At 41.5% G+C, this 21,787-nt stretch overlaps 1 protein-coding gene across 1 annotated transcript in view; it reads left to right on the top strand.

The window, feature by feature from the left end:
* SLC30A8 (solute carrier family 30 member 8) overlaps window positions 1–21,787 on the top strand; it is a 40,492-nt gene that overhangs the window by 13,718 nt on the left and 4,987 nt on the right. The window contains 4 exon segments of the mRNA XM_027561278.1: window positions 8,871–9,017; window positions 12,458–12,608; window positions 16,940–17,090; window positions 19,449–19,552. Of these exon segments, the coding sequence (XP_027417079.1) occupies window positions 8,871–9,017; window positions 12,458–12,608; window positions 16,940–17,090; window positions 19,449–19,552 (553 nt within the window).

The following is a 21,787-nucleotide window of genomic DNA, read 5'->3' as shown; positions in this document are numbered from 1 at the left end:
ATTGAAATGAAAAATTTAGTTTTAATAATTTCCTTTTTATATAAAAAAGCTAAAAGTTTATATGGTGTTGAACCTTTCCTTTTTAAGAACTCCCTAATAAATTTTCTGACTTCAGAGACATTCTTGGATATAATCTTTTGATATATTTTAGCTTCTTTCTCATTCATGGACATATCAAAAATTTCTACTTCTTGAGTAAATTTTGGTTATTTATAAATCTCTAAATTGATTCATCTCAGAAATTGTAAAATATATTATCATACAATGGAACATGATAGTCTCATATGATCTCCTTTAGAATGGACTGTTTGGATCTCCTTGCAGTCCAAGGGACTCTCAAGAGTCTTCTCCAACACCACAGTTCAAAAGCATCAATTCTTCGGTGCTCAGCTTTCTTCACAAGTCCAACTCTCACATCCATACATGACCACTGGAAAAACCATAGCCTTGACTAGACAGACCTTTGTTGGCAAAGTATTGTCTCTACTTTTGAATATGCTATCTAGGTTGGTCATAACTTTCCTTCCAAGGAGTAAGCGTCTTTTAATTTCATGGCTGCGGTCACCATCTGCAGTGATTTTTGGAGCCCCCCAAAATAAAGTCTGACACTGTTTCCACTGTTTCCCCATCTATTTCCCATGAAGTGATGGGACCAGATGCCATGATCTTCGTTTTCTGAATGTTGAGCTTTAAGCCAACTTTTTCATTCTCCTCTTTCACTTTCATCAAGAGGCTTCTTAGTTCCTCTTCACTTTCTGCCATAAGGGTGGTGTCATCTGCATATCTGAGGTTATTGATATTTCTCCTGGCAATCTTGATTCCACCTTGTGCTTCTTCCAGCCCAGCGTTTCTCATGATGTACTCTGCATAAAAGTTAAATAAGCAGGGTGACAATATACAGCCTTGACGTACTCCTTTTCCTATTTGGAACCAGTCTGTTGTTCCATGTCCAGTTCTAACTGTTGCTTCCTGATCTGCATATAGTAGGTGTCTATTTATTTTATTGGTAATTTTTTTTATTGAATATATTATTTTAATTTTCCTTCTGTTTTCTAATTCACAATCCTTGGCTTTAAAAATATTTTTACTTCCTCTATGTTTCTTTGTTAGAGCTTTAGTCTTTACTGGATCTTTTAATATCTTAAGTTATATTCTTATTTAATATATTTGTATCCTTTTTTATTAATAACAAAGCTATGTATAGTCAAGAACAATCTAGAGGTTTTGGTATGCTATGTTATCTTATAATTTTTTTACCAAAATAATTTAAAGTAACATTATAAACCACCTATATAGTAGTAAGGCAATGGCACCCCACTCCAGTCCTCTTGCCTGGAAAATCCCCTGGGCGGAGGAGCCTGGTAGGCTGCAGTCCATGGGGTCGTGAAGAGTCGGACACGACTGAGCGACTTCACTTTCACTTTTCACTTTCACGCACTGGAGAAGGAAATGCAACCCACTCCAGTGTTCTTGCCTGGAGAATCCCAGGGACGGGGGAGCCTGGTGGGCTGCCATCTATGGGGTCGCACAGAGTCGGACACGACTGAAGCGACTTAGCAGCAGCAACTAGTACTCTTGGGACTTCTCTGGTGGCTCAGATGGTAAAGAATCTGCCTGCAATGTGGGAGACCTGGGTTTGATCCCTGAATTTGACCCCTGGGGTGGGAAGATCTCCTGGAGAAGGGAATGGCTACCCACTCCAGAATTCTTGCCTGGAGAATTCCATGGACAGAAGAGCCTGGCAGGCTACAGTCCAGGTAGTCACAAAGAGTCAGACATGACTGAGCAACTAACATTTTCATTTTTCAATACCTCTCTTACCACTATTACTTGTTACATTCTCTTACTGATATTTTGGTTTCATTTTCTCTTTATTATCCCAAATGGGTGCTAAATTAATAATAATCTAAGGCTAAAGGAGAATTTGCTAAGCTATTTTTTTGTACTACAATAGCAAGCAATCAGAATTAATTTGTTTCTTCAAGCTATTGAGTCTTCTGACCTATACACATAGACTTTCATAGCTTTTGGAAACTAGAAAACTTGAGGAGAGCTTGTTGTTGTTGTTCAGTCACCCAGTCGTGTCTAACTCTTTGCAACTCCATGGACTGCAGGATGCCATCTCCTGAAGTTTGCCCAAGTTTATGTCCATTGCATTGGTGATGCCATCCAGCCATCTCATCCTCTGACACCCTCTTCTCCTTCTGCCTTCAATCTTTCCCAGCATCAGGGAAGAGAGCCTAGACCCTTAATCAAATTCAAGATGAATCCAGAGTTGGTAAATAACCTTCTAGTCAAATTTAAAAAAATTAATGCCATATAATTTTTAGAGCCAGGGTAAGTCTTTTGAATGAATGACTTAATAACTTGATAGAGCTGCCAAGCAGTTACTTTTAGCAGCTCCAATCTGGAAAGCTCCTTCTGGAAATCCACTGATATCTATACTGGAGAGGCATTTTTTTTTATTAAGGAAATTTCATGAGATTGTACACAACTTTCAATTGCTTGTATAAGAGATCAACAACATGGAAAATCTAAAAAACAGAATCCATTTGAAACATGATATGAAAAAGTGATATACTGGAAATTCATAGCCTTACAGATAAAGTACTGGTACCACCCCACCCCATACCATCTAAGCAACCAGGGCAGCCTGGCGTACCACAGTCCATGGGGTTGCAAAGAGCTGGACATGACTTGGCAACTGAACACACACACACACCACCCCCATGTGAACACACCTCGCAGGATGTATAAACTGGCTTGTTTTCTCCACAATTTTCTTCTATTGCTTTGCCCTGAAATCATGTGGATGCTGAGAACAGACACATAATCTCCCCAGGTGATGTCTAATTAATATTCTGGAATGAGATGGTCTCTCATTCACAAAACTCAGTTTCCTCTTAGTACCTTTCCATGCCCTGTCACTTTGTTTCTAAAACGACACATTTTTAGAGGGGAAATGAGAAGCTACTCACTTTGAGAAAGCAAATCAATCTCCTCCTTTCCTTCTCATTTCTAATAGTCTATAAGTTCAAATCTGGCTTTAGAGTCAGAAGAAAGTGATGTTGTCAGTAAAGGAATTCAATGGCTACTGACAGAAAATCATTTGGAATTCGAATTGTATTGATATTGAGCTAATTTTCCTAAAACACTGCTCTCTTTATGTTAATTCTGTCTTCAAAATTCTCCAGTGGCTCACCTTTGCCATTTCAGTCCTTCACAACCTTTTCCCCATCATAGCAAGCACAGGAAATTTTCCTGAGCACAGAGATAAACTGAAAGTATCCTTGCAGCAGAAAGAGGCTGACTCCGGGGCTTTCTCTGTGTTAAGCTCTACTTGGCTGCCCCAAGTGAAAAGAGATCAATACATTGGAAAACTGGCATCCTGGACAAAGTGAAAAATTCGACTTTGGCTTTCAAGTTATTCCACCATCTGGCTGCCAAACTATCAATCTTCTACTTTTACTACTTCCTTATGTGATGTTTCTTCTGTTTCAGCTATTTATTCATTCTATGCAAAATAATCATTGCACTTTAAGGTCTCTGTAACCTTTGCTTATGCCTTTTGATTTATATGAAAAAGCCCTCTCATTCTCTCTACTCGTCAAAACCCTGACCATCATTCAAGACCCCAACTCACAGCTCACTGCCTTTCTAAAACCATTTTTGACAAAGTCAGAGAAAGCAAGTAGTGTTACCAGATGACTTTTGGGAATCTGGAGGGTCCTCCTGCAGGATGTGGGTCTGAACAAAGCCTTGAAGGATGAGTAGGAGTTGAAAGGTGGCAAAGAGGGAGATGAGAAGGGCCTTTCACATTCAGGGCCTTGCATGTGGCCCAGGAGATCATAAATATCAGCTTCACCTGGAAAGATTTTGAGTGGGTAGGTCAGCATCAGGACAAGAAATCTGTATTCTTACAAAGCAAGTCAAGTGATTCTGATGTGTAGCTATATTTGGGTGCCCCTGTTTGCATTGGGCTGGCATTACCTGTCCAATAAGGTTTTCTCAAACTTATTGTCCCGGTGGCAGCTCTGGTCCTTCTGGCCCCAGCACTTCAAGTTCACAGGCACAGTGGGATGTGAGATGCCAAGCTGGATAAATCAGGATCTCTCGGTCTTTATACAAGGAGATTTGGGAAAAAGCTCTCTCGTTTTCCTTTAAAACACTACGCTGAAATGATATAAACTCAGAGACCCACTTTTTTTTTTTTTTTTTTTGCTGAAGAGGAGAAAGTTTGTCTTCAGCAGAAAAATAAAAAGCAATAAATCGGAGCCAGAGCAGAGCCCCAATAAGATTTTTTGAATCTTACGGTTAGGCTGTACCTGATCCAATCCCACCCAGATTTATTCTGTTATTTGAGCCAATAAATGATCACTTTGCTGTTTAAAGTGGTTTGCGTTGGGTGTTTATGACTTAACAACTGAGAGAACTAGAGGCAGTGGTACGTGGTACAACATGGTTAGTGGAGAATGAAACTAGAATGGTGGTTGAGGGTTCCAGAAGGCTGAGTAGCCTGGCTGAGGAATCTGGATTTATTCTGGAGGCCTTGGGGAGTAACTGACATTTACAACAGGAGAGAACAAGGTCATAGAGCTGTGTTTAGAGAAAGAACTGGCCACAGGGTACAGGGCAGATAGGAAGAAGGAATTAAAGGAGACCACAAGCATCAGCGTGTCCACTGCGAATGGGCCTCTGAACCTACGGAATTGGAATACTTTCTGATTGCTGGTGAAAGGTCCTAACTGTAGAAAGGCCATTAAGCAGAGTTATACTGCATATGTAAATATGCATCTGTACTTAAGAAGACAGATATACAGACACAGAGAACCCACAGAAGTAAGCTCAAGTATGGCCATTTCTGGAAGAAAATGAGAGTGGCCAGGGAAAGACATCCTGAGGTAGGACTGTTAAGAGTCACGCAAGGATGGAGGAAGCACTAGCTTGCTGGACAGGAATACAGAGCTGGCAGCAGGCTGGGGAAGATGGTAAGTATCTCAGAGGCAGAAAAAATTCTCTTTTAATATGAGAAGGCCAAAGCTGGGTGGTGTGACAACCACAAGCTTGATTAATAAGGGTACCTGTTTTGTACTAGAGCCAGAGTGTCTTAGTGGCTTAGGTTACTTATATTTTTTGAGGTTCCTGGTACTAAAAATTTAAGAAAATGTGCCAAAGCAAACTGTGATGTGTGTGACATACTTTTAAAACAATGACATCATGAATTTCTGACATAACATTATATATAGCGTAATAATGCTACTCATAAACAATTTTTAAAATATGACTTAACAACATATACTGGGAGTAGTCTAGTTCTAGGACACAAGACTGCAACTGTCAGATGAACACTCAGTTCTCTCCTTCCTGTCAGCATGCCTCTGCTCTTCATGAAGAACATCACGAGTGTGTGACACGAACTCTCCAGATCTGAGGTGAATATGAGACCCAGACCCAACATCTCCCCTGCTTGTCTAAGGTCGTCTCCACCCACCAGGCCTAGAAGAGTCTGTTTCCAGGACGCAGTCCTTAGCGCCTCTCCTACATTGCTCTCAGTGCCTCGCTCTCTACACTGTGTCAAGTACTCCGGGAATATGACTGTTGCTGCCTCGCTTCATGCCTGTATTGCAATTCCCTTTGGCTATTCCTGCTGTGTCTTAACCTTCAGCTTCTCTCGGCTCCGAGTCATCCTCCCTATTACCGGCAAAGATCTCCTGCTTAAATACAGACCTGAGCATGGCATAACCTTGCCTCAAAATCATAGAAAGATTCCTCTCCCCCACGGGATAACATTCAAGTCCTTTAGTGTGATGTGTGACACCTTACAATGGGCCGAAGCCACCCTTCCTGTCTCGTTGCCCATTATTCCTCCAACACTCCACCCCTCCTGGTGTTGTTGTTCAGCTGCTAGGTCGTGTCTGACTCTTTGTGACCACATAGACTGCAGCATGCCTGGCTCCTCTGTCCTCCACTATCTCCTGGAGTGTGCTCAAATTCATGTCCATTGAGTCAGTAAAGCTATCCAACCATCTTATCCTCTGCCACCCACTTCTCCCTTTGCCTTCAATCTTTCCCACCATCAGGGTCTTTTCCAATGAGTCAACTCTTCGCATCAGGTGGCCAAAGTACTGGAGCTTCAGTTTCAGCACCAGTCCTTCTAATGAATATTCAGGGTTGATTTCCTTTAAGATTGACTGGTTTGATCTCCTTGCAGTCTCTCAAGGGACCACTCAAGAGTCTTCTCCAGGACAACAATTGGAAAGCATCAATTCTTCAGCACTTAGCCTTCTTCATGGTCCAATTCTCGCATCTGTACATGACTACTGGGAAAACCATAGCTTTGACTACACGGACCTTTGTCGGCAAAGTTTCACCCCTTTTACTTTTCAACGAAGGTGCCCTGTTCTTTCAATTCTCTGTTTTTGTTCATGCTCTTATCGCTTCCTGAAAAACACTTCCTTTCTAGTTATTTCTTACTCATCCCTTCTGTGGAAAGTTCTTCAGGGCTCCCAGTGACAGTGGCTTTCTGATCCCTTTGCTCATGTCGCCTGTCTTCTGGACAGTGAGCATCAAACGATGAGATCACTGCAGAGAGGGCCTGTGCTTCGTTTCACTTTGTTTATCTTTGTACACCCTGCCCCTACACTGTGCACCATAAGGGCTCCATACATCCAGGTGGGATGATTCAATTAATTGTCGATAATATCCCCATGCTTTCAGAAGCAAATGGCAGTTCAGCCAAGTTGACCTCTTAAAAACAATTTACTCCATAAGACTCAGAATGAGGGCCCACAGTTTTCTGGACTGTTATTATAAGAAGCTCAGATGGTTTTAAAATGGTTCTCAGTTCCTGGGTCTCCATACAAACATGCTTCTTCCAAAGTAAGTCCTTTTTCTTTCCTGGGTGCCTCCTGACTTGGCTGAGTCTGTGGAAGAACTCCTATAAGATGTCATTTCCTTGACTGAAGCTACGATTTTAGCCCAGCATACAGAATCATCACCATCATTCATTGCTAAGATTGTAGCATGCTGCTTATCTGCATGTAGTCATTCCTCTGGGAAGAAATAATGCATTATTAACACAGCTTTATTATCAGGCCCAAGTTTGGCAGACAGAGCAACATTAGAGGATAATTGGAAGGACAACTGATTTGTTAGCAAAATGTTGCTTTTTGGCTAATGAATCATTCCGATTTTTGCCCTGACAGCTCAGTAACAAGCTTGAAGACGATTTTGCTTCAGACCATTAAACTTTGACAAACCAGTTATTAACTACAGCTAGAGCCAGCAATCTGTGGGGATTACTGCAATTATGAACCTTATATGTAATTTTTCAAAATCATTAGTTGAGACAAGGTGAGTCTGATGATGGAGGGGCTGATGACTGACAGACTCCATCACTTTGCAATACACAAGGCGATAAACAGCTTCTGGGAGGACTAATCCATCAGCAGAAGCGCTTTGCTGGGAAGATGGAACAAGAGCAATAAAGGTTATCGCACTCAAGCAACAAGCCCTGTTTGAGAAAAGACAAAGCTGCTCTTTGACTTCTGTTTTAGAGGTTGGAGGTCTTTTCTCAACGGAGAACTGAACGGGAGTGCAGGGAACAAACCAAACAGACAACAAGGCAGGTCTCCTATGGTCTGGGTTCCCTTCCTATGCTTTACTGGATTGCTGCTGCATTCAAGATGATCATACCAAGTGAAATAAGTCAGAGAAAGTGAAATACAATACGATATTATTTACACATGGAATCTAAAAACATGATACAAATGAACTTATTTACAAAACAGAAACAGTCTTGCAGACACAGAAGATAAACTTATGGCTACCAAGGGGGAAGGTGTGTGTGTTAGTTGCTCAGCCGTGTCTGACTCCTTGAGACGCCATGGGCTGTAGCCTGCCAAACTCCTCTGTCCATGGGATTTTCCAGGCAAGAATACTGGAGTGGGTTGCCATTTCCTTCTCCAGGAGATGTTCCTGACCCAGGGATTGAACCTGGGTCTCTTGTGTTGCAGGCAGACGCTTTACTGTCTGAGCCACCAGGGAAGCCAGGGGAAGGTAGGGGGGAGATAAATTAGGAGTTTGGGATCAACATAAACACACTACTATATATAGGATAGATGATCAATAAGGACCTACTGTATGGCACAGGGAACTCTACTCAGTATTCCATAATAATCTATATGGGAAAAGAATCTGAAAAAGAATAGGTATATGTATATGAACAACTAAGTCATTTTGCTGCACACTTGAAACTAACACAATATTGTAAATCAACTATGTTCCAATATAGAATAAACATTTTTTAAAAGGATCTCATTGGAAGGTGCCTGCCTTTTCTTCTTACTCCTCCCCAATATTCATTTCAAGCCCAGGTGGTTAAGATAAACTAATGGAGTGGAAGGAAGTCGTGAAGACTACGGTAAAATTACACATCAAACAATAACACATCAGTGGGCCGGACTGTGTCATCCGGTTTACAGACAAAGTCCAGGCCCTCAGTCTGGAGACCCTATCAATCCAGCCTGCACCTCTCCAGTCTCATCCTATTATACTTTCCTTTTTGAATCCTTTTGCCCCAATCTAACTGGAATGTTCTTCAAATGTGCCCCACTTTCTAATCTCTGTACTTTAGCTCTTCCAGGAATGGCCTCTCGTGTGCAATTCATTTCTACGTGTTCAAATTCTACTCACCCTCTCAGTCTCAGTTTCCTTACTTGTCAAAACAATGTAGATTATATCCAAGTTAAGACCCTTTCTCGTCTTCAGTTCTGTGAGTCTGAGGCGTTTGCACCAAACTGTGGTTAGTACACATACGATCTGGTGGCACCGTGGGGCCCTAACCCATTTCCTATTCTGTATCCCCCTAGGTGGGCACGTTGCTGGGAGTCTTGCTGTCATCACGGATGCTGCCCATCTCTTAATTGACCTGACCAGTTTCCTGCTCAGTCTCTTCTCCTTGTGCTTGTCATCAAAGCCCCCCTCCAAGCGGCTAATCTTTGGATGGCGCCGAGCAGGTATAGTTCATCAACTGAGCATCGAGGCAGAGTAATGCTGCAGAGTCCAATCAAGGACAAAAATGGAAGGGGTGAAGCAAAGCTTTGTTTGAAAATCCCTTAGAGGCACACCTTCTGGTGCACAGAGTGAAATAGACATGCATATGGGGATGTGTACTCTCAGTGCTAACACCACTAATAGCCAGATTCATGGCGGCTACCTCTATTCCGATGGGGCAACAGGAACATGTGCGTCATTTTAGCAGCCACCTCAGCCCAAGAATCTCAGTGTGTGGTAACAGCCATGATGTTATTCATTAAAAGACTTGGCATCTGGGAGAGAGGGCGGGGTGAAGCTTCTGACATTTTGCAAAATCAAGCACAGAGAGCCCAGAGAGTTGGAAAGACTGAAGAACTTCCCATAGAGGGGTTGGGAATAGAATATGGACTTTCCAGTTCACATGGCATTTAGCCATTCAGTGGATGGCTCACCTGGATATCTTGTTTAAACAACCATCAACAACCACAAGAAAAGGAGAAGGAAGAGGGGGAAGAGGGGAGGAAAGTTTACTCTTCGTCTCTTCTTAGAGCTGGGTCTTTGATGGGTGATGGCTTGCTCTTGTCTAGGAAGGGGACCAGGCATGATGAGGCTTTACAGTCTGGGAAATTTTTACTGTGGCTCATTTTTACAGTCTACCCATCTCTTCAACACATACTGCCTCTCTACTTCTCCTCCTTTGTATTATTTCTTATGTCAGAGGAATAAGAGGAGCTTCTGGATGAATGTAAAAATCATTTATACTAAGAGTTACAACTCCATATTTTCACACCAGTTGAGAAGATCAACGTGAAAGAGACCTGAGGGCAGAGCTTTGGCCAACATGCTAACACAGACAGCCTTCACTAAAAGGTGCCACTAGACGCAGATCACAGGTTGTAGCCTGACGATTATGAACTGTGGTTTTTCACGCTTAGAACGATAGAAAGTTCTAATTTCATGAGATGAGATGGTTGAGTGCCATTTCTGAGCAATGGACATGAAGTTGAGCAAACTCAGGGAGATGGTGAGGGACAGAAAAGCCTGGCATGCTGCAGTCCACGGGGTTGCGAAGAGTTGGACATGATTTGGCTTGACTGAACAATAACAACAATTTCATGCCAAACAATTTATCATCAGAGGTGTTTAGCACTGTCTTTCCTTTAACATTCAGAGAAAGAGAGGGAGAGGGAGAATTGAGGAAATAAACATCAATAAAAGGACTTGGTGACATTGTGAGTTAAAGATGCTTTTCAGCCCCTAATAGGGCTACATTTGGCAAACATGTACCTTTGACTGAGTACCCATCATTGATCCTCATAAATTTTTACCTGTATTTTACCCTTTCTGATACCGTTGGTCAAAGCTGTTTTGTAAACACAGGGAGGACTCAGAATTTGGATTGCTACTTGAGCTTTCTCCTCCTGGCCATGGAGGTCAATGAGAATTGACACTCCAGAAGGCCAGGGCTGCTCAACAGAACTCTCTGTTTCAAGAGAAATGTTGTACAATAGATAGTACACTATGGCCATGGAGCAATTTAAATGTGACTAGTGCTAGTGAAAAACTGGATATTTAATTTTACTTTAAATTTAAACAGCCACATTGGATTGATGGCTACCATATTAGGCAGCACCTAATGGCACCCCACTCCAGTACTCTTGCCTGGAAAATCCCATGGATGGAGAAGCCTGGAGGGCCGCAGTCCATGGGGTCACTAAGAGTCGGACAAGACTCAGCGACTTCACTTTCACTTTTCACTTTCATGCATTGGAGAAGGAAATGGCGACCCACTCCAGTGTTCTTGCCTGGAGAATCCCAGGGACGGGGGAGCCTGGTGGGCTGTCGTCTATGGGGTTGCACAGCATCAGACACGACTGAAGTGACTTAGAAGCAGCAGCCACAGACATATAGGTGAAAATCAACTAGTACATCAAACATATAATTTCATGGATAACTTTGTTTAGGAATAAGGTAAGTATAAAAAGTGAGTTTAGATAAAGATAATGTTAATACATGCACCCAATGTTCACAGCAACAATATTTTAATTTCCACGATATAGAAGTAACCTAAAGTGTCCATCAACAGATGAGGTGATAAAGATAAGATGGGCGCGCACACACACACACACACACACACACACACAATGGAATACTACTCAGCCATAACAAAAGCAGAAATTTGCCATTTGCATCAACATGGATGGACAGGGAGGACATTCTACTAAGTGAAATAAACCAGACAGAGAATGAAAAATACTATATGATACCACTTATATGTGGAATCTAAAAAATAAAACAAAGTAGGGGAGAGGGAAGGAGGAGGAGCATGATAGGGATAGGAGATTAAGAGGTACAAGCTGTTATACATAAAGTAAATAAGCTACAAGGATATATTATACAGCACAGGGAATCTACCCAACATTTTGCAATAACTATAAGTGGAATAAAACTTTAAAAAATTCTGAATCACTATCTCATACACCTGAAATTTATATAACTTTGTCCATCAACCATACCTCAATAAAAGAATAGAGTGCTAAGTGGCCAATGAGACAGGGGGCATGTGGAAATAGCAAAAATCATAAATTGTGTATGTAAATAACTGAAGTCTGGGAAATGAAATGTTACATTGCTCTACTTAGAAGGGGGGAGGGTCAAAATTATGGGATGTGCCTGACCACTGACTCACAGAGTTTTTCTAGAGCCTTGTAGGGTTTTAGAACTGATCGAAAAGGTTGAGTGAAAGATCAAGGTGAGGCTTAAGGAGCTTCTAAGTAAGCAAGCATGCTTTGCTCAGTGGAAAACTTGAACACTGTCTTATCTTTAAATAGTCATGCGAATGCCTCTATTCTGATACTTTTCTTCCTTACTCTTGCCCATAAAATGCAGTTAGAGAGTTGACATACCTTGGAGTTTGCCTCTGTATTTATAGTATGTTGGGTTGGCAAATGAAACTCATTTTCATTAAGCCTCTGAAACCTTCCCTTTCTACTATTTTACAGCGCTGGCAAGTTGTAAATGTTTTATGGCAGAATTAAGAGTTTCTAAACACATTTTACCCTTTGTGTCTCATTATTTCATCTCTTAATAACTTTCAATCATTTTAGCACCTGTTTAAATTAAAATCCCTCAGGAAAACAGCAAGGGCAGGCAGCAATTAATATGCTTTAAAATTTTGCTGAAAATTACTTAGTAATATGGAGCATAATGAACTAGTATTTTATGAATGCAACAAGAAAGTGTCCCATCTTAGTACTAAAATTCATCCACACTTCTGCTTTGTAAATGACTAAGTGAAGTACTGTGAGGCCTCTTTTCTTTGGTGGGGAGGTGGAGCATTAATGTCCTTTGAGTCTTGGGGAAATTAAGGTGGTTTGCAGATTCTTTGTGCATGGGTGTCTCTGTGCTTATATCCCTAGAGATCCTTGGGCCCTGCTATCCATCCTATGCATCTGGGTGGTGACAGGTGTGCTGGTGTACCTGGCATGTGAACGCCTGCTGTACCCCAATTACCAGATCCAGGCGACTCTGATGATCATCGCTCCGAGCTGTGCAGTGGCAGCCAACACTATGTAAGTAGCCCCGCACTCTGCCCATGAAGCTTGTCAGGACAGAGATTTGTGGGGGTTTTGTTGTTGTTATTGCTTGTTTCTAATCCCTCCACTAGTGAGGATGGTAGAGACCTGACAGAGTGGTCAAATGGCTCTACGACCGAAGATCAGGCTGCTTGTGCTAGTTAACGTGCATTTTAATATCCTCTTCTAAAGCTACCATCTTGAATGCTTCCTGTGTGCCAGAGACTGCTAAGATCTTTTGATCTACATTGTCAAGCTCAATGTTCACAACACAAATACTTTACAGATTAGGAAACTGAAGCTCAGTAAGGTTAAATAAATTGCCAATGAGGTAGTGCAGAGGGGGATTTGAAAGTAGATCCACCAAACCCAGAATTGAGCTTCTAGCCATTCTACTCTCTCACACAAACAGTGTGAGAGTTCCACGTGGGATGTGACTTACCCCTCTCCTGTTTTTGTTACATGAACACATTATGGGTTCCCAGAGACCTGGGTTGGAAAGGATCATAAATTTGTTTACTTCAGCCCCTTTCTACTTTTGAATTCCCTTTTGCAATATCCCCATAAAATGGTCATTGAGTGAAGAGTGAAGTTGCTCAGTCGTGTCTGACTCTTTGAGACCCCATGGACTGTAGCTCACCAGGCTCCTCCATCCATGAGATTCTCCAGGCAAGAGTACTGGAGTAGATTGCCATTTCCTTCTCCAGGGGATCTTCCCAACCAAGGGATTGAATGCAGGTCTCCTGCATTGCAGGCAGACACTTTAACCTCTGAGCCACCAGGGAAGCCCAAATGGTCATTAGTTTTATATATATTTTAACAGAATAACAGGGAATTTATTTCTCTCAAGAGTAACCTATCTTATTTTTGCATCATTATGACTGCATGAAAATTCTTCCTTAAACTGTGTTAGCTAAATTCTCTCTTTAGTTTCCATCTATTGGTCCATTCTCTTATCCAGGCAGTCTTGAATCATTCTCATAGGACATCTGATCATTGCCATATTGGTGTGGTCTTCCTAGATGACCTGTTTGATTACTCATGACAATGGGGAGTTGAGGCCAGGACTTCGACCCTTTTTGGTTGATTTTATCTTTCCTATTTGATAGTCTGATTTGGGGTAACCTTACTTAAAACTCTGTTATCTATCTATCTACCTATCTACCTACCTACCTACCTACCATCTATGGTAGACACAATAACGACCCCTCAGGGGTTTCCACATTCTAACCCTTGGAACTCCTGAATATGTCAATTTACATGGTAAGAGAAACTTTGCAAATGTGGTTAAGTTAAGGATGGATCTTGAGACAGGCAGATTATCCTGGTTTATCCAGACAGGCCCAACATAACCACAAAAATCCTTATAAGAGGGAAGCATAGGTCAGAGGGGAGAGAAGATGATGTATTGCTGACTCTGAAGATGGAGGAAAGGGCCTGAAGTCAATGAACATAAGTGACCTCTAGAGGCTGGAAAAGGTAAGAAAATGAATCCCCCCTGGAACCTCCAGAAGGAATGCAGTCCTGCCCACGTTCTGACCTCCAGAACTATAAGATAATACATTTATGTTGTTCTAAGCCACAAAGGCTTTGTGGTAACTTGTTATGGCAGCAACAGGAAACCCAGATTCCATCTATGTATCAACTGTCTTGCAATGTAACATAATATATGCAATCAGGTAGGTTCACGCATAAAAGTGAAGAAGACAGTGAGAGTAGAGTGGCATTTTAAACAGATTTTTTTTTTAAGAGAGGGTATTAAAGGAGTCCCTGGAATTAGAGGACAACCTGAGCATGCATACTTTGAATAAGTTCCTGTAGGTACTCTCATATCCTGACCTTGTACCTGCTTCAGTTCCTTACTTCTTAGTTTGGGACCCATTGCTCAAAATCTTTAAGATTAACAATCAGAAGAGTGGTATCTGATCTGCTGTCACTGATGAGATCCCTAATTCCACCCAGTTAACTTGAAAATGCATTTCACATTGGCAGTGGGAGAAAACGTATGGAGATCAATACAAGTCTATCACTCCTGCTGCTGCTGCTGCTGCTGCTGCTGCTAAGTCGCTTCAGTCGTGTCCTAGGAGACAAATAAGCCAGGCCACATGTCCTGCTCACTGTCATCATCTTTGCATAAGAAGAACAATACGTCCCCAGGACAGCAGTAACAATAAAAATATTAATAATTTCCCAAGAGTTGTTGTCATATAGGCTGTGTCCATGCTGCCTAAAGATGAAGATGCACCAGTTAACCACCACATAAATCTGGCACCTTATGACTGAGGCTGACTTTCTGAACAGATACCATCCACATCTTCTTTTTACTGCGACTGCTTTCAAACTCTGAGCCTAACATTGCAGGTGATTTTCATACTTACAAAGACCAGGGAATTGAAAAGCACGGACTTCCCTGCACAAGGAGGTAATTTTTATGGATAAACATACTGAGTGACTAAAATGTTTACTTAGAGAACTGGGATTACAGATTTTAAGTGCTGGATGCTGCATTGTCTGACTACAGAGATATCTGAACCATAATTTGGGAATACATCTATTCCTTGGGAGCCCAAAATCAGGGCAGAAAGTTCTAACAGAAGTTGCTAAGGGATTCTAGGATGAAGGTTATTGATAGAACCTTAAGGCTAAGTTTTCTCTGCCTGAAACATTTCCTCCTCTCCTAGCCCATTTAACTCTAGTATAACCTTTCAAACCCAACTCAATTGCTTTGTCTGTCTAACTAAATCAGACTCCCTTGTTGTACTATCTGTAGCACCAGTTCTTAATAGGCTTAGTATAATTAGAATTTTCCATTTATGTGTGTCTTTTTAGAATCTCCGCCATCTCCATCATACTTAAAGTTATAATGGGGAGGGGCCATGTCTGTTTACACCATTATGCTCCAAGTACTTAACAGTGCCTGGCATATAAAATCCCTAAATAAGTTTTTTTTTAATATAAAATGAGTAAAAGAATGAATGACAATGGAATGAGCATACATGGCAGGCCTAGAAAATGCCAGGCGTACACGGCTGTCTGAAGAACTTTAAATGGTAGCTTCTAATAGAAGGTGAATTTCTGCTCAAACACTAACAATATAAAACCTTTTAGATTATGTAATGGTCAAATCTTGATGAATAGAAGTCACTCTGCTTTGTGACGATGGCCTGAATTTAATAGACACTTTACCTGCAAACAGACTGGGGTATGTGGCACTGAAAAATTTTTTTTTTACACCTTTGTTCCAAAATGCTCAGAAAGTGTTTCTAGGCAAGACGTAAGAGATGTTACTCCTAAAGTTGTAGATAAACAGAACTGGGTACGTAATTTAGAGAGCCTACCACTAATCTCTTGGAATGGATTAGAGACGTTAAATTTTGCAATATGTTATACAAACATAAAACATTTATATACATGAATATATTGCAGTTTTGATAAATAGCTACATATTTACACAAGCACATTACTCTCATCATTGGCCATTAGGGAGTGATTCACATTTCAAGTTCTAGTGGAAATGAATAAAATCTAGTAAAATAAAAGTTTAAAAAATTCAACCTTGATGAAATTCACTGCTTATTTTGTTGTATTGCTTTCTGCTGCTTTTTGCCTTTGAAACCAGCACATTTAATTAAGCTCCCACCAAAGCTCAGCTTTAAGTCTAGCTCCATAGACACTTGATAAATGATATTTCCCCACCTCATTGTTAAATACTTGGCATTTACCTAACAGATGTAACTCTCTAGTTTTAAAATGAAACACAGTAGCATTAACTGGGCTTCCCTGGTAGCTCAGCTGGTAAAGAATCTGCCTGCAATGCAGTAGACCCCGGTTTGATTCCTGGGTCAGAAGATCTCTGGAGAAGGGATAGGCTACCTACTCCAGTATTCCTGGGCTTCCCTGGCTCAAATGGTAAAGAATCTGCCTGCAATGTGCGAGACCTGGGTTCGATCCTTGGGTTGGAAAGATCTCCAGGAGGACATGGCAACCCACTCCAGTATTCTTATCTGGAGAATCCCCATGGACAGAGGAGTCTGGCGGGCTACAGTCCATGGGGTCACAAAGAGTCGGACATGACTGAGCAACTAAGCACAGCACAGCATTAATTAGAAAGAGAAAACTGATGTGAATCTTCAATGTCTGTCCTTGTGTGAAAATGTTTAAATTCTGTGATACTCCTGTGTTCAAAATTACTCCAAAATAGTCCATTATAAAGCAGCAATGTTTCATCCATTGCCATTTTGGATAACACAGGCTGTTGTCAACATGATACTGCAAAGATTTTTAAGGGTTAATCTCATGTGTGCCAAGAACATTGTTTTTTCTTTCAGACTAAGTGTGATTTTACACCAGAAATGCCCTGCCCACAATCACAAAGAAGTGCAAGCCAATGCCAGTGTCAGAGCTGCTTTTGTACATACCCTTGGAGATCTATTTCAGAGCATCGGTGTGTTAGCCAGCGCGCTTATTATCTACTTTAAGGTGAGTATATCGGAGTCAACTCACTGTTCCAGTGACTTTATAGATTAGGTGGTACATGATCTGGCCCCCCATTATTACTTTAAATGGGGGTGGACTGCCGATTTGCCTACACAAATTACTTTACAAGGTGTAAACAAACAAAACATTCGAAGCTTGAAACCTTAGATTTTCCAAATTCATAAGCTATGTCTTTAACTATACAGCTGCCAGTCTTTTAAGAAAGCAGTTCTTTTGTCCTGGGGTTAAGGTGGACAGCAACAGGACCATGAAAAACTTAGGGTTCTTAGGTTATAAGCAACAGAAAAGGTCTCTAGCTCACTTAAGCAAAACATAGATTCACTGATTGAAATTTATTAGAGGTACTCCTCTAAGAAAGCAAGGTAGAAATAAGGGAAACTTTTGGTATTCAAATGTCAGAAACTATCCAACTTCTATCCCAGGCACCATGCTGAAATGAATGTACATGTGTGTGCATGCTCAGTCACTCAGTGGTGTCCAACTCTTTGCAACTCTATGAACTGTAGCCCACCAGGCTCCTCAGTCCATAGGATTTTCCAGGATTTTCTAGAGTGGGTTGCCATTTCCTCCTCCAGTGGATCTTTCCAACCCAGGGATCAAATCCACATGTCCTGCATTTGCAGGTGAATTCTTTACTACTGAGCCACTTGGGAAGCCTGAAATGAATGTGATTCAGCTAATTTTTTTCCTCTTCTTGTCACTCTGCTGAAAATTCATGTTTCCGGGAAATGGAACCCAATTGATGTAGATTGGGTCTTGTATCTGTTGCTTGGCTGGGGAGGGTAGAGCCATTGACTGACTCTTCCACAATGGGAGGGAGAGAACTTCTTTCCCAAAAGAACTGTATTAATGGAAATCTGGAGTAGATCTGGGTGAGCCTCTGACCCTAAACAAATATTCACTACAGCTCTCTGTTTGGTAATAACAAGAACTAGAAGAGGTGGGTGAGGCCAGAGGTACAGGCAGGCGGGTAATGGAGGAGAGGGGCATTTATTTCTGTCCATTTGCATCACGACTGTCCATTTCACAGGGACTCTATTGTTTTACTAAAAAACTAAAACATGTAAACAAAAATTACAAAGACATGTCTGAATTCAACTGAGGAAATCCTCACTGAAAGCTTTAAGCTTAAGGCAAAATTCTTCAAGTTGTACAGGTAAGTAGAGTTTGAGAGTACTCTTATCAAGAACCCCTGGCCGAGTTTCTTAGAAGTAATGGGGCACAGAGTTTTCTGTGGCACAGAAATTCATCAAGGGCAGAATAGCAAATGTTTCACCCTGAGGCCAAGGGCTCCAGTGGTGAAAGGGCGTGAGAATGAGGCCTCAGTGTATACTTTTTGGACTGTATCAAAGATGCCTACCTTGAGTCTGCAACATACTTAAGAGAGAAAGATATAAACTGACCCCATCTGCCAAGACCAAGCTCTGGCTGTACCTTAGTCATATGCAACCTCTGAGCAGATGATTTCCTTTCTTATCATAATTAAGGCTGAAAAGTCACTGAATGCTGTGCCCATGTGTGCATATTTTCATCCATCCTCTCTACTTCTATTAATTTGAGAGACATTAAATAAGGCCTTTTGAGGGAGCACTCAAGGATATCTCTCCTCTTCTTTTTCATCCTCATTTAAAAAAAAAAAATTAGCAGCACTGGCTTTTCCTGATCTGAAAGAATAGCACTGAAACATGTATATAACCACATGTAAAACAGAGTGCAAGTTCGATGCATGAAGCAGGGCACTCAAAGTCAGTGCACTGGGACAACCCAGAGGGATGGGTGGGGAAGGAGGTGGGAGGAAGGTTCAGGAAGGGGGGACACATGTATACCTGAGGCTGATTCATGTTGATGTATGGCAAAAATCACCACAATATTGCAAAGTAATTAGCCTCCAATTAAAATAAATAAATTCATTTTAAAAATTTGGCAGCACTGGCTTTTCATTGCAGTGAGCAGACTTTCTATAGTTGCACTGTGTGGGCTTAGTTGCTCCATGGCATGTGGGATCTTAAGTTACCTGACCGGGGATCAAACCTTAGTCCCCAACACTGGAAGGTAGCTTCTTTACCACTGGACCCCTGGGAAAATCCCTCTCCTTACCTCTTAAATTGTAGGGAGAACATGTCCTATGGTGTCCCTTTCTTTAGTCATCGAGAGTTGAAAGCTTAGAAGAATTATGTCTTTAGGAAGTCTTGTCTCTGATTGGGATGGTAAGTGTCAGGAGAGTGAATGGGTGACAGGAAAGGAAGGAAGCGTGGGGCTTTACTTATTTTATCAATCAGACTCTCTGCAGGGGAGGCCTGGATTCAATGAACTGAAATTCCTTTTTTTTTTTTTTTCTAGCCAGAGTATAGCATGGCAGACCCGATCTGCACATTCGTCTTCTCTGGCCTGGTTTTGGCCAGCACCGTCACTCTCTTAAAGGACTTCTCCATCTTACTCATGGAAGGTAGGAGTGATTTTCGTATTATTTCCAGCATGTGTGTTTTCTCTTCCCTATAACCACAAAAGGAAATGACCTCAAGGCATGCTCACTGTGAGCCTGCATTATAAGGAAAATGTAAACTGAAAAGGAATTTTTATGAATCCAAGTACTATGAGTTTTATTCATATGGGAATAAACAAAAAAGAATTGGCTTCTATTTCTTCTCTAGCAACTATCATATCGTATGGCACAGTATAAAAGCAATATGTACAGATACTAGAGACAGTGAGGCAGAAACAGCAAAATTATACATTTATTCCTAAATATATGGAAATTACCTAAGAAAGATTGTGTAACTCTGTCTCTTGGGCAGCATTATAACTACTATGATACTGAAAAGGTAAAATGCTTGTTAGACTAGGCCAGCAGTTCTCAGACATTAGTGGCATCAGAACCACTTGGAGGGTCTGTTAAAACAGACTGTGAGGCCCACCGGACAGTTCCTGAGACAGTAGACCTGGATGGCAGGGGGCCTGAGAAATCCAAATTTTAACAAGATGTTGATGCTACTGCCTTGGGGACTGTACTTTGAGAACCACTGGACAAGTGTTTTCATACCACTTTAGGGGTTCCTCCACGAGGGCACGGGGAGGGGTCCTTGGAAAATCCAATCACAGCTAGAGGTTTGCATCCTGTCAAACATTCAGATGATCAAAAACACCCAGATGTTGGCTGAGCTGCTCTCTTCTGTCCAGCACACTATGATAGAAGGTGGACACAGTCTCAGAGGGCAGCTGCCTTCGCAACAGTTCCTCCTTGCCTAGCTTAGCCTTCACTGCAGAGGACACATGAGGGCTTTTGTTCTCGGCCGGCACTGTAATCATTGGTAGGTGATGGTGCTGACCACAGTGAAACAGGAAATGGATCGAAAGTCCTTGTGTGACAAGTGAACGCCCTCGCTTGGCAGGAGACAGTGTATTTGTTTAGGTCCCGGATGATTCCACCTCCTGTCCTGGGGGCTGAGTGCCGAGCCGCAGCTGTTGCTGCTTTTACAGAAGCTATCGAAAAGAGACAAATGCATACACAATTTAGGATGACTATATTCAGTGTCCTCTCTCAGTACAGCTCTTCTCTCATGATTATCTTTTTTTATGTAAGGAAAAAGTGTAGCTAATTATTGAAAGTCCTATCAGATAGGCAGGTAACTCCTACATGGAATATACTTATTTTTAAATTAGGTTTTCAAGTTAGGTTAGCATAAAATAATACTTGTACTTGATAAAATTTAAATATATATGTGTGTGTGTGTGTGCTGTGTGCTTAGTCGCCCAGTCATGTCTGACTCTTTGCAACCCCATGGACTGCAGCCTGCCAGGCTCCTCTGTCCATGGAATTCTCTAGGCAAGAACACTGAAGAGGGTTTCCATGTCCTCCTCCAGAGGATCTTCCCAACCCAGTCATCAAACCCAGGTCTCCCGCATGGCAGGCCAATTCTTTACTGTCTAAGCCACCAGGGAAGCCCAAGAATACTGGAGTGGGTAGCCTATCTGTTCTCCAGGGGATCTTCCTAACCCAGGAGTTGAATTAGGGTCTCCTGCATTGCAAGTGGATTCTTTATGAGCTGAGCTACAAGGTAAACCCATATATACATATATATGGAAAGGCATACATACACATATATGTGTAAATGGAAAGGCATAAAATGATAAGACTTCTCCCCATTTTTTCACCTTTAAATTCTCAATCTTATTCTTCAAGCCTAATATCTACTACTATGGTAAAAGGTGACATATATCTTTCCAAAAATATCTATGCATTTACACATATATGTATATGTAATAAAACACACACACACACACACATACACGTGTGTATGCTGTTGCTACTTAGTCACTAAGTTGTGTCTGACTTTTTTGCACCCCCATCCCGAGCAAGAGTACAGGAGTGGGTTACCATTCCCATCTCCAGGGGATCTTTCCGACCTAGGGATTGAACCTATGTCTCCTGCTTGACAGGCAGATTATTTACCACCAAGCCACCAGGGAAACCCTAAATATGTGTATACATGTGTGTGTCTATATACATGAGTGTGTGTGTGTGTGTGTGTGTGTGGGTGTGTGGGTGTAGTGTATGTTTATATGTCTTTTTTTCATACAAACAAGATTATACACGTATTTTGTTCTGCACCTTGTTTTTTTCAACTAGAAATCTTTCCATATTAGTAAATACATAGATAACCTCTTTCTTTTTCATGGGT

This window comes from Bos indicus x Bos taurus, chromosome 14 (assembly GCF_003369695.1).
Source record: "Bos indicus x Bos taurus breed Angus x Brahman F1 hybrid chromosome 14, Bos_hybrid_MaternalHap_v2.0, whole genome shotgun sequence".
Lineage (NCBI taxonomy): Eukaryota > Metazoa > Chordata > Mammalia > Artiodactyla > Bovidae > Bos > Bos indicus x Bos taurus.
The sequence above is the reverse complement of the archived record's forward strand: the minus strand, read 5'-3'. Positions and strand labels throughout refer to the sequence as shown.